Raw genomic sequence first — 12,567 nt, forward strand, 5'->3', positions numbered from 1 at the left:
TAATAGGTGTCTGGCAGCTCTATATAGGAAGGAGAAACTTCTTGAGAGAAGGTATGCCCACATTACGGTATCTTAAAAGAGCTTCCTCCTTCCCCCAAGATGAGGAGCACAAGGTTCCTTCTTAGTACTTAGAATAAGCATGGGGAGGGTTTGCACAAGTGAATGGGGCCCGATCTTGAAGTGAAGAGAACTTAATGAGGAAGACCATGGTAGCCTTGTGGAACAGGGGAAATGGCCTGCATGTCACAATGGATGTAGCAAAAGGGTGGACCAGGGAATTAAGTCAGGCGGGAACTGGTGGGAAGACTTATCAGTGTCTCTGGTACTCTGCTTAGAAGCAAAGGGATAGTGATTTCCAGAAGCAAGCTTTGCCTCTTCTGGACTCTCTTCTCCTTGCCAGTTCTCCAGTCCTGTGGCTCCCAGAGGAGAGTCGTATCATCTGGCCAGGCCCTTTCTCTAGGGAAGTGAGATCAGAAGGGCAATGTAGAGATGGTATGAAGCTCTTCCCACTCATTTCTGGTCAGGAAGGGCTCCTCCTAGGAGGAAGTTCCGGTTTCTCTTCAACCTGTCCCACCGCCATAGATCTTGGACTTGTGTGAAAAAGGCACCAGAGAGCAGAGAGGAAGACATTACCTCTGGCTTGGGGTCGGGGGCAGCGAGGCAGTGGTGCTAGGACATTGGTTTTCACTGAAGTCCTAGTTCTCTGGGGGTCAAGAAAGGGCAAAGAGACAGGTGTATGGGCTCAGGTTCTCTGAGGGCCAAAGGGTTTTAAGATTGGGCTCTCCAGCATAGTTAGGGAAGGGGGTGAATACATTGGGAGGCTACCTTGTGCCACAATTGAATGAAGAAGGCATCCTGGAATGTTGACATGTACACGTGGAGGGGAAGATGGGGAATATTATACAACAAAGTGTTTTTTGGGGGGTGGAAAATGGGGCCTCAATGAAGTGAGGATGGGGGGGCAGTTGAAAGTAATATGAGACTTCAGGATACAAAATGAGAAAGTGGCTGAAAAACCATGAGATGTCGAGGGTAAGCGGAATTTGGTATTTAAGAATGAGGATAACAGTTCTGGCATGTTGACGAGTCACTCAAGAAGGAAGCACATGATGATATTATAGAATTTTAGTATTAGAAATGATGGCTGGATGAACATTACTTTCCAATCAACAGCCCTTAGTATGTAGGGAACAGATAGATTATCTTGACCAACCACCCATTTTGGAATACCTTCTTGCCTCTAGAAGGACCACCAAGAACCTCTACTGGGATGTGACCTCCCCTGAGACTAGTTGGGATTTGTTTTATTCTCTGTAACAAGATACTGGGAACTAGCACTCAATTGTTCTCCTTTGACACCAGTTATTCTATCTGGTCTCATAGTTTGTTTGGTTGTTTATGCTTCTTGGAAGGAGGAACCTATGGTCCTTGCCTTTCCCAGCTCTGTGCCTTGCTAGGTACTCTGTCAACATCTGTCAACCCCTAGTGTTAGTGACCTGGGGAGGTAGAGTTAGGTGGGGAGAGCATTGCTGGAATGTTGAGAAATAGTCTTTAGATGGGAGTTTGGACTTATTTGGGGATGCTTTGGGATGAATTAAACTTTATGTAAATAGCTCATCTGGCCAGTATGGTATTTGGTTGGTCTTACCCAAAACTTAAGTCTTGTACGTAAGTGTCTGGAGATACCTGAATTTTGGTGGGCTTGGGGTGGAGTTGATTCTCAGTTCCCGAGTGTCTGGAAATGTTGGGATAAGGGAAGCTAGGGTCTGTCCTAGACACCAGGAAGCTTTATTTATGCCAGGATACTACTCTGGGCCAGAGGGGTGAAGGTGTGTACAAGCTGGGGCAGGGACAAGGCAATGTGGGCAGCCTACTTCATCCTGGCTGCTCTAAGTGTTAGAAGACACTTTCAGTATCTGGAGATGGGGGAGGTATGAATATATTATGGGATGCATGGCTGGAAAGGTATAGGGGTGGTGGAGTGGAGATGAGGGATTATGGGATATGATGCATTATGGGTTGTGCTGGGAGTTCTATGGTATATTTGGTTGACCCGGCTCCCTGCAGTTATTATGGGATGTCAGGGTATGGGTGAGGGAGTAAAAATTATGAGCTATCTTTCCAGTGTTAAAGGAAAGGAGGTTAGATGTCATCTGTAGGGTGACCGTAGGACTGGTAATGATTATGGGATATCTCTTTGATAGGAGAGGAGTGGTTATTATGGGCTGTGGAGCTGGAGTGAGTGTGTACAGGTTGAGGGTGGTGGTATGAGGATCTAGACCCTAGCCTGCAGGGGTTGAGGGCAGCTCCAAGGGGTTGGTTATTATGGGATGTCGGTATAGAAAGTGGCTGACTGATCATTAAGGGATGAGTGTGGGAGGAGGCCGAAGTGTCCGTTGTAGTGTGGGGGGTGAGTTTCTGACTATTATGGGATATCAAATTGGGGTGGATGAAGAGTGGTTATTATGGGATGTCTGTGGGGGCTGGGGATGAATATTATGGGTTGTGAGGCTGAAGTGCTGGGCGGGTGCTTATTATGGGATGGCCCTGGGGAGGGAAAGGTGACGGACGAATTATTATGGGATGCTAGCATTAGAGCCAACTGTGAAGAAGTTGGCAAAGAATGCCTATTATGGGATATCTGGGGGGTAAGGGTTAGTTGCAAAAGGTCTGCAATATTATAAGGTGTCAAGAGCCTTAGTATATATGTGTTTAGAGTATGTGTGTGTGTCGGGGGTGGTGGTGGTGGTGGTGTCCGAGTGTATTATGGGATGGCCAGGAGGTGGGTGGTTGCCCCGGTGACACGCGCGCGCGCTTGAAGGGGGCGTGGCCAATGGTTGCCTGAGCGACGAGGGGGCGGGGGTTGCCCGGGAGACCTAGGGAGGAGGGTGGCGGTAGTGGAGGGGGGGTTGGAGTTGGTTGAGGTTATTATGGGCTGTCCGTGGGGGGGCGGGGCCTGTGCGGTGGGATTTCCCGGCCGGTGTTTCGGGCCCTTTAAGAGGCGACGCCGGAGCCGGAGCCATTTTCCCCCCTTCGGCCGCGGTGAGGAGGAGCCGGAGCGGGAGTGACACCAGGCCGGACCCTGCGAGACCTGCGGCGGCTCCGGGGTGAGGAGAGCGCGAGGTTCCCCCAGGGATGCCCCTTTTCAGCCCGGCCAGCCCCGAGGGTCATCGCCGGTTCCTCAGGCTTCCCCAGACCCGCGCACCGCCCCCTGCCCGGAGGAGCCGACCCTTCCTCTCCCCCCGCTGCAGGGCGCCAACCTCCCCACCCCCCGCTCCAACCCGGACCCGAGTCTGGCTCCCCGCGACTCCCACCTCGGGCTTGGTCTCCCACAATGCCCGGCGTCCGCCCCCTGGCACTCTGCTCACTTGCCCCCCGGCACACGTGGCCCGACCCCCTGCCCGGGGGGAGCCCTGCGGCCCCCAGGTTCCTGCCTGCAGCCCCCCGGAGCGCCCGAGCCTCCACGCCCCCTCGTCCCGCTGCTCCTCGGGAGAACGCGAGTTGTCCCACAGGAGAGCCTTCGGAGAGCTGCCCTGTCTGGGGACTGGCCCCTCCCCAGGCGCAGAGAGGTGCCCCCCACCCCCAAGTGACCTTGTGTCCCCGAGCGCTTCCCCGCCAGCCGCCTCCCCCGCGCCCGCGCCGCGGCCACTCGGACCCTCCTTCCCCCTCCCTCGTCACACCCCGCTCGGTCCAGCCCGGCTTCCCCCCTCCCCACGCCTGCACCACTCTGCCGCCCTCGGGGGCGTCGCTGCCTCTCCTCTGGGGGCTCCAGTGGGGGTGCCGGCTTCCGGGCTGCCTCCGAGGAGTGTGGAACTAAGTTCAGCCCGAGTGGTTCGGGTGCCCCGCTAGGGTGGCCGAGGTGGGGGGGCCGGCGGCGGTGCTGGTGGGCGGAAAGAGCGGGTGGGGTGGGGGAGGGGGACGGCGCGTCACTGACTGTTCTCTCTTCCCCCCTCCCCCGCACAGTGACTCGGGCCAGTGTAGAGGGCCCCAGGCCGCAGGCACGAGCAGCTGGGCCAATTCCCTGGCCGGGAGCGGAAGGGGATGGCGTCGGGCCTGGGTTCTCCGTCCCCCTGCTCCGCGGGCAGCGAAGAGGAGGATATGGATGCACTTTTGAACAACAGCCTGCCCCCACCCCACCCAGGTAAGTCTTCCCCCAGGGCCCAGGGCAGGAAGGAGGCATTTGGGCCCTCCCTAGTGATTCCGGTGAGACCGGGCTTAGTTTCTCTCCGCGCCGTCTGAGGTAGAGGGCACCCGAAGGGAGTGGTTCCCTTCTGCGGAGCTCTTGGGGGTGGGGGGAGCCATGTGCCTCCTGGGCTCCGAGGACAGAGATGCCAGCTTGCTGCGCTGTCTGTCTTCAGGAATGCCATGCAGTTCCCAGTGGAGGGAGCTCTCTGGGCTGGTGGTGTGGGTTCTTGGAGGAACGCAGGTAGCTGGGGCCCCGGAGGCTGTGTGGTGGTGGGGAGGGGGTCGAGGGTTGCCTTTTGATGAGACCAGGTGGGCATCTATGCTAGCTGGGATCCTGTGGTTGCTGCTGTGGGAAGGAAAGAGGGAGTGCTGGTTACTCTCTATATGATTATTTTTAGCTTCTGATCAGTTACCAGTTTTCTGTGCTGTTTCAACTGTGCGAAGTTTGAATTGCGCTCCTTAGCTGAGATCTAGAGCTCTTTCAGCCAGGCAGATGGCTGGAACGTTTTGAGCTGGGGGAATGAAGGGGGCTAGGGGCAGCGTGTAATAGCCTGACCCGTAGACTAGGAAGTGTAAGAGAAGGGAGGTGATACTCTGACTACCCCCTTCTTCAGGCAAATGGACATAATCCAGGCTTTTTCCCCCTAGAGATTTCTGTCTGTGCAGGTAACCCGGGATTTGGGCTGATGGTGTGAAGTGTTTGTGTAGGTGTGTTGGGGGTTGTGCTGTCTGTATTTTGGGGTGGCTCCTTGAACTGGCCAAACCTGTATGGTTATAACTACCTTGCCTTATTGGAGTAGCCCTTGTCTATCTCCAAATGATGATTGATGTCTTGCTTCTAATCGGATGAGATCTCTTCTGTTTCTCCTTCAGAACCCCCAGCTAAGTCACCTGCTTGTTTCCTTGATCTTCTTTCCTAGTTTCGTTTATTTTTTTCCTACATTCCATTTCTTCATACTCTCCACTTAAATTTTTTTTTTTTTTTTTTTTTTTTTTTCATTCTGGAGCCTGCTGGTCCTGTTTCTGTTTCCCATGGACCATCTTTCACTTCTGCCTTCTCTCTCCTCAGCTCTAGTGGCAAGCTGAGGTGGTCTGGGAGAGAGTTGTTTCCACATTTGGTGTTTTCTGAGTTGGAAGTCTTCACCTGCACCTGAGGCCACTTAGGAGAGCGGTCAGGCTTGTTACTGAGTCTTCAGCTGTTGGGATAAAAACTTAGGCTTGAGCCTCCTCACTGCAGGGCAGGGTGGCAGGTTTCTGTGCTGTTGCCCGGGGTGGTGGTGGAGTGGTAGTCATGATTCCACCTTTTCTGTGAGGGGCATGAGAAGTAGTGACATCCCGCCGGAGTTGGTTGCACATCTTGGCTTCCCGCTGGCCCCTTGGTCTGGAGTTGCCCCCGTGTTTATTGGGAGCTGTGCGGGCTGCCCAGCTGAACTGTGCCCCACGCTGTAGCATGACCCAGTTTTCCCACTTGCCACACCCCATTCCTGCCCCTTTCCCAAATCCTCCTCTATATCTGAGCCAGTTTGCTGCTGGCCACGCCACTGTCAGTACCTTATCTGCCTGAGTAGTTTGGGGGTCTTACTTGGATTGGAAGGTGTCTCCTCTGCCTGCATGGGTTTGTCCTTGTCTCCACTTCCAGCATTTATGGAGGTAGTGAAGAGGAAAACCCGGGATGTAGCCGATTGAAATAGGGATTGCTGAGAAGAAGCCCTTAAAGAAAATGATTCTTTCTGGTGAGATCCTGACTGGTGTTCCATTCCCAAGGGAATGGGAGGGGCTTTCTTGTGCCTGGCCTGATCCTGGGCTGAGTGGGGGGAGGCTGATGGTGCTTTGTCCAGCCTAAGGTCTCATGTTCCCTAGTATCTGCCTTGCTCAGGAAGGGTGGAGCCAGAGACATTTTAGGGCTCCTTCTGAGGGTCAGGAGCTAAGAGCATGTGTAGGATTGAAGGAAGCATATTGTTGTCCACCACATCTAGGGACTGTTCTTTTTTCTTGGTGAGGACACGACTCCCAAATACTGGATAGGTGGCAAGAGGTGGTTTAGGATCTGTGCTCTGGACTCCGGGTGGGGGTGATGAGGAAACGGAGTTTCAGAGACTTCTTGTGGGCTCCCAGGCCGCATGGTAAATCTTTTGGGTATCAGAAATTTGAGGAGAAGGTTGTATGCTCTGACCACAGCTCCATTGAGCCTTTATTAAATCTTTGCTCTGATGATTGAAAAACTAGTTATGATTGAGGGAGGAGCCCAGTCCCTGTCGTAGTATTACCTTCATGTTTGTCTTGGGTTTCCTGGACTTGGATGTTAGGGTAGCCGCTTGAGAACTGTGTCATCCCAGAGGAGGTGTTAGGAGAGGTGGCATTTTGACCAGGTAATGATTTGGGAAGTCTTCTGTCAGGGTAGTCTTTCCCCGGCTACCTCTCTCAACCCATCCCCCTCCCCTGCCACTTCCTGTCTGTCCTATGTTGGCAGCTGGGTGCCCTGGCTGGCTTCTGCGGTCAGGAGCCATTTTCCCTCTCCTCAGTGGGTGAGGCACTCCCTCCTTCTCTCCACTCCCTTCTCCACTCCCCCCCTCCTTGGGCGGGGGTGGCTTGGGAAGAAGGAGAAAAAGGAGGGAGGAGGGAAAGAGGGAGCTGGTGTGCTGGTTTGAATGTCTGTTACAAAGGAAGCTGCCTCCTGGCCTTCTCCTCCCCCTCTGTGCCCCTTCCCACCTATCCCTGCCCAGGAGCTCTCTATTACCCCAGGCTTTGTGTGTGCTCCCAGCCAGGGGAGGAGGTGGAGCCAGATGGGAGGAGGATGGGGGTGGGGGGTGGAGAAGGAGATGGTGACAGCTGGGCTGATTTGGGCCCCTGGGGAGAAGAGACTACTGACCCAGGAGAAGCTGGGAACAGTAGAGCTGGAGATGGGAAAAGGAAATTAACGTTTGGGATTGGGCTGGCAACACAACCTGGGACTTGGAGGTTCTGGTTGTTTTGAGCTGGGATGACCCAAAAGGGTGGTCGAGAGGTGTGGTTTCTGGGACCCCTGAACTGATATTGGGAATGTGGTGAGATATATGCAATAGTTTTTGCCATCTGGGTAGGATCTTTCATTCTCATTCCCTGATATATAGAGTACTTGGTAGATAGTTACAGGAGGACTAGACCTATTTGTATTATTTGGTTAACTCTAAGCAGATTGATTTAGCTGCATTGAAGATAAGCATATAGAAGACTCCTGTTAGGAATAGGGAGAGAAGGCAGGGGTCTGGACAGCTGCCTGAGGTGGGTCTGGTCTGGTCTGGCAGGTCTATTTCGGGTGTATCCAGCTCTCTTTTTGTCTTTTTTTTTTTTTTTGTCCTGAGTCTCAGCTTCTTTCTGTGGGGTGTATAGCTGTCTCTTCAGTGGATTCTGGGACAAGAGATGGGGGAATAATGTCTAAAGCCTCTGGATTAGGCACTAACCTTTGCTATTGATCTTCTCCATACCTTCCTCTCTTTGCCAAATACATGTAGAAAACGAAGAGGACCCAGAAGAGGATTTGTCAGAAGCAGAGACTCCAAAGCTCAAGAAGAAGAAGAAACCTAAGAAACCTCGGGACCCTAAAATCCCTAAGAGCAAGCGCCAAAAAAAGGAGGTGAGTGGGTGACTGGATGCTGTGGGGGAATAAGAGGAAGAAGGGAGGAGCTCTGAAGAGGGTTGAAGGGCTGGGGCGTCTGTTACTTCCTCTGGAGTGTAGGCCACATGTCCAGGGGACAAGCCTTAGGGCAATCCTGAGGTCAGCATGTGTGTAGCGTGCGTGTGTCTGTCTCCCTCTCCTCCCTTCCCTGCTCCAGCGTTTGCTCTTATGCCGGCAGCTGGGGGACAGCTCTGGGGAGGGGCCAGAGTTTGTGGAGGAGGAGGAAGAGGTGGCTCTGCGCTCAGACAGTGAGGGCAGCGACTATACCCCTGGCAAGAAGAAGAAAAAGAAGCTTGGACCCAAGAAAGAAAAGAAAAGCAAATCCAAGCGGAAGGAGGAAGAAGAGGAGGATGACGATGATGATGATTCAAAGGTACCTGGACCTCCATCCTCAGTACTGTTTGTTAACGTTTGTCCTTTGTTTCCCAGACACTCTTCTGCCCATTAGAACATTTTCTCCCCACCTATTTCTAATGATTTCCTCTTGGCTCTCTTCCTCTGGTCTTACAAACCTTAGTTTCAACTCAATTCCCTTAGCAGGTGTAGGCATTAGGAGTCAGGTCTTTGACCTTGTTCTCTCTGCAGGAGCCTAAATCATCTGCTCAGCTTCTGGAAGACTGGGGCATGGAAGACATTGACCATGTGTTCTCAGAGGAGGATTATCGCACCCTCACCAACTATAAGGCCTTCAGCCAGTTTGTCCGGTAAACAGGAGGGTCTTGGGGGCAAGGGAAGGAGAGGTTGTCTGTAATCTCTTCTCACTTCTCTTTCCCTCTCTTACTCCTAAACTTTTTAATTTTTTTCTGTTCTCATTCATTTGTCCACCAGACCCCTCATTGCTGCCAAAAACCCCAAGATTGCTGTCTCCAAGATGATGATGGTTTTGGGTGCGAAGTGGCGGGAGTTTAGCACCAACAACCCTTTCAAAGGCAGTTCTGGGGCTTCAGTGGCAGCAGCGGCAGCAGCAGCAGTGGCTGTGGTGGAGAGCATGGTGACCGCTACTGAAGTTGTACCACCTCCTCCCCCGGTGGAGGTGCCTATCCGCAAGGCCAAGACCAAGGAGGGCAAAGGTAAAGTGGGACTTGTGGGTGGGCGACTAGTGTGGGCCTAGGATGGCGAAGACAACGTATGGAAATGCTGTTCTGTCAACCCAGAGATAGACGATAAGAGGGAGGAATTAATGTTGGGTTTAGGAGGGAAATTTGGGAAGCTGAACATGGGGCAGCCAGCTTAGATGGAGAAAATTTTATTATTTTCCTCATCTTCTGCCCTGTGATGTGTATTTGGATTGTATCATCTTACTTTGCTCTCTCCTGATTTTAGGTCCCAATGCTCGGAGGAAGCCCAAAGGCAGTCCTCGTATACCTGATGCCAAGAAGCCTAAACCCAAAAAAGTGGCTCCCCTGAAAATCAAGCTGGGAGGTTTTGGTTCTAAGCGTAAGAGATCCTCGGTGAGAGCCCAGCCCATCCTTTTGGTTGAGGGTGCCATATCTAATAGAGAGGATGTTACCTTATGTCAGGATCTAGCCTGTACAGTAGGCGCATAGGATGTAGGGAGTTGGCCACAGAACAGGTGACTAGGTTCCATGTACAACAATCCTTGCTGGGATTCTAGTACCCCTAGTAAGAAAGGGATTCCTTTTCTACCTCTCTTTCCCCTTGGCTTGAACCTCTAATCTTATTCCCTTTTATTCTTCCAGAGTGAGGATGATGACTTAGATGTAGAATCTGACTTCGATGATGCCAGTATCAACAGCTATTCTGTTTCCGATGGTTCCACCAGCCGTAGTAGCCGCAGCCGCAAGAAACTTCGAACTACTAAAAAGAAAAAGAAAGGTGTGTTTCTTTTCTGAATCTATATGTGATTTGATGGGGAGGGAATGACCGGGGAAGAATCTCCCTAAGGAGATAGGGGTGGGTTATTTTTAGGGTAGGGGGTGGTGGGAGGGGGGAGGTAGTTTTTTTCTAATAATTGGGCTTTCCCTCTTCCTTGCCCAGGCGAGGAGGAGGTGACTGCTATGGATGGTTATGAGACAGACCACCAGGACTATTGCGAGGTGTGCCAGCAAGGCGGTGAGATCATCCTGTGTGATACCTGTCCCCGAGCTTACCACATGGTGTGCCTGGACCCGGATATGGAGAAGGCGCCGGAGGGCAAGTGGAGCTGCCCACACTGTGTGAGTACCTGGCCACTGTGGCCCTTTGGGACCCTCGAGGGGAAGGGTGGGATGGATAAAGCTTTTCTGGGCCTTGGGGGAAGTAAGGGGGTGTTGCTGGTTGGGCTTTGGGAAGCATTAATGGAATGATGTGTGGTTCAGCCTTGGGTGGGGGGGTGGTGATAATCTGACTGTTTTTTCTTTACTGCAGGAGAAGGAAGGCATCCAGTGGGAGGCTAAAGAAGATAATTCGGAGGGTGAGGAGATCCTGGAAGAAGTTGGGGGAGACCCTGAAGAGGAGGATGACCACCATATGGAATTCTGTCGGGTCTGCAAGGATGGCGGGGAACTGCTCTGCTGTGACACCTGTCCTTCGTCCTACCATATCCATTGCCTCAATCCCCCCCTTCCAGAAATCCCCAATGGCGAGTGGCTCTGTCCCCGTTGCACGGTGAGTGACTGACCCCAGCCAGGATGAGGGATGTGAGGAGGGTTTTACAAACCTTCTGTGTGTAGGCATCGTGAGGCTGAGGTGCAGTAGAGGTCGTTGGAGAACTGTAAGCCTTTTAGCCCTGAGACAGGCGTTTTCCTTCCTCAGGTAGTCTTGGGAAAGGTGTGACTGACTGACTTTGAACAGAGGAATTGATGGTTTGCCAGCTGTCTTGAGTGGGATGGTGCACTGTTCTAGTCTAGTCCATCCTAGTTTTGCCGCTCAGCCTTGGGGTCATGGTGGTTTAGAATGGTTAAAAGGGTCACTTATTGTTTTGGATTGCTTAAGAGGAATTCTGGGCTATAGGTTCTGTGGGTTTTCTGTTTTCTTGTTCTGGGTTATTGCCTTTTTTTTTTTTTTTTCCTTTTTATTTTAGAGAGAGGAAAAAAACACACCCCCCACACATTGATTTGTTGTTTCACTTATTTATGCATTCATTTGGTTGATTCTTTTATGTGCCATGACTGGGGATCAAACCCACAACCTTGGCAAATTGAGACGATGCTCTAGCCAACTAAACTACCCGGCCAGGTTATTGTTGAAGTCTAGCTAGCTTTGTTAAGCAGATAGTAATGGTCAATTCACACAAGTCCTGGGAAAAGTCCAGAAATGGAGAGGGAATTCTATTCTCTCCCTAGAAGGGTCCTTAGATTAGATCTTATTTGCAATGAGATTTTAATAATTCTTGTATAAGGTTGAGGCTGTGGGCTATACTATCTCCTCCCCATGGTAATGATTTGGTGTTGGATCATCTCTTCTTCTCTCAGTGTCCAGCTCTTAAGGGCAAAGTCCAGAAGATCCTAATCTGGAAGTGGGGTCAGCCACCATCTCCAACACCAGTGCCTCGGCCTCCAGATGCTGATCCCAATACTCCCTCCCCTAAGCCCTTGGAGGGGCGCCCAGAGCGACAGTTCTTTGTGAAATGGCAAGGCATGTCTTATTGGCACTGCTCCTGGGTGTCTGAACTGCAGGTAAACCTGGATAGGCCAGAGATGTGGGGGTTACAACAAAAAGGGTCGCGAGAACAGTCTTGTGGGTAAGAGTGACTGCAGCTCCTTGGTGACCTCTTTCTTTCTGCTTGCAGTTGGAGCTGCACTGTCAAGTGATGTTCCGAAACTATCAGCGGAAGAATGATATGGATGAGCCACCTTCTGGGGATTTTGGTGGTGACGAAGAGAAGAGCCGAAAGCGAAAGAACAAGGACCCTAAATTTGCAGAGATGGAGGAACGCTTCTATCGCTATGGGATAAAACCTGAGTGGATGATGATCCACCGAATTCTCAACCACAGGTACCAGTGGAGCTGGGCCAGACTGGGGTTGTCTTGGGCTTATATAAGGGAGGGTAGGCAGCATATCTACTGGGAGATTGCTGCCAAAGGGATTATGAGAATGGACATCACCAGTAACTTACACGTGGAAGAGATGCACATTCTATTGTTACTAGCTGACTGAATCCTGGTATTTGAGCCATAGGAGACTATATATTAGAGATAATTTTTCCAAAGACTAGTATAGTAGAGTTTCTGAATACATATCTGGCCCACCTCCAGGTCTGGTTGGAACATATGTTATTGGCAGTTTTTGAGAGGAAGGCTGATGTAAGAGGAGAGGAGGGTAGCCTTCTGGCTCTGAGGATTTCTCCTTAACGTTGCAGTGTGGACAAGAAGGGCCATGTCCACTATTTGATCAAGTGGCGGGACTTGCCTTATGACCAGGCTTCCTGGGAGAGTGAGGATGTGGAGATACAGGACTATGACTTGTTCAAGCAGAGCTATTGGAATCACAGGTGAGTCACTTTGGTGTGGAGTAGAGCTGCTTCTTATTGAGGACCCTAGACAGTGGTGTGATACCTGTCTTTTTCAGGGAGTTAATGAGGGGTGAAGAAGGGCGACCAGGCAAGAAGCTCAAGAAGGTGAAGCTAAGGAAGTTGGAGAGGCCTCCTGAAACTCCAACAGTTGATGTGAGTTGGGGCAGAAGCGGGAGGACACAAGTTATAGGGTAGGACAATGTATCTTGTGTGCTCCAGTCTAGTGATGGTGCAAGTAATAAGTTATAGCTGAGAATGCTTCATGAAGTCTGT

At 51.6% G+C, this 12,567-nt stretch overlaps 1 protein-coding gene across 5 annotated transcripts in view; it reads left to right on the forward strand.

Annotated features, from left to right (window-relative positions):
• The first annotated feature begins 2,957 nt into the window (after positions 1-2,957).
• Positions 2,958-12,567, forward strand: part of CHD4 (chromodomain helicase DNA binding protein 4) — a 31,254-nt gene continuing 21,644 nt past the window's right edge. For 3 of the 5 annotated variants that reach the window (XM_028150348.2, XM_008144832.3, XM_054719354.1), the window contains exons 1-14: positions 2,958-3,107; positions 3,964-4,141; positions 7,677-7,798; positions 7,998-8,213; positions 8,426-8,544; positions 8,669-8,910; positions 9,164-9,291; positions 9,541-9,676; positions 9,839-10,017; positions 10,208-10,447; positions 11,254-11,457; positions 11,571-11,776; positions 12,142-12,273; positions 12,351-12,447. In XM_028150348.2, coding sequence (XP_028006149.1) covers positions 4,042-4,141; positions 7,677-7,798; positions 7,998-8,213; positions 8,426-8,544; positions 8,669-8,910; positions 9,164-9,291; positions 9,541-9,676; positions 9,839-10,017; positions 10,208-10,447; positions 11,254-11,457; positions 11,571-11,776; positions 12,142-12,273; positions 12,351-12,447 — 2,121 coding nt within the window. In that variant the 5' untranslated portion in view covers positions 2,958-3,107; positions 3,964-4,041. The remainder of the gene's footprint in view (positions 3,108-3,963; positions 4,142-7,676; positions 7,799-7,997; positions 8,214-8,425; positions 8,545-8,668; positions 8,911-9,163; positions 9,292-9,540; positions 9,677-9,838; positions 10,018-10,207; positions 10,448-11,253; positions 11,458-11,570; positions 11,777-12,141; positions 12,274-12,350; positions 12,448-12,567) is intronic. The other 2 variants (XM_028150355.2, XM_028150352.2) reach the window with 2 other exon arrangements.

This window comes from Eptesicus fuscus, chromosome 7 (assembly GCF_027574615.1).
Source record: "Eptesicus fuscus isolate TK198812 chromosome 7, DD_ASM_mEF_20220401, whole genome shotgun sequence".
In the NCBI taxonomy this organism is placed as follows: domain Eukaryota; kingdom Metazoa; phylum Chordata; class Mammalia; order Chiroptera; family Vespertilionidae; genus Eptesicus; species Eptesicus fuscus.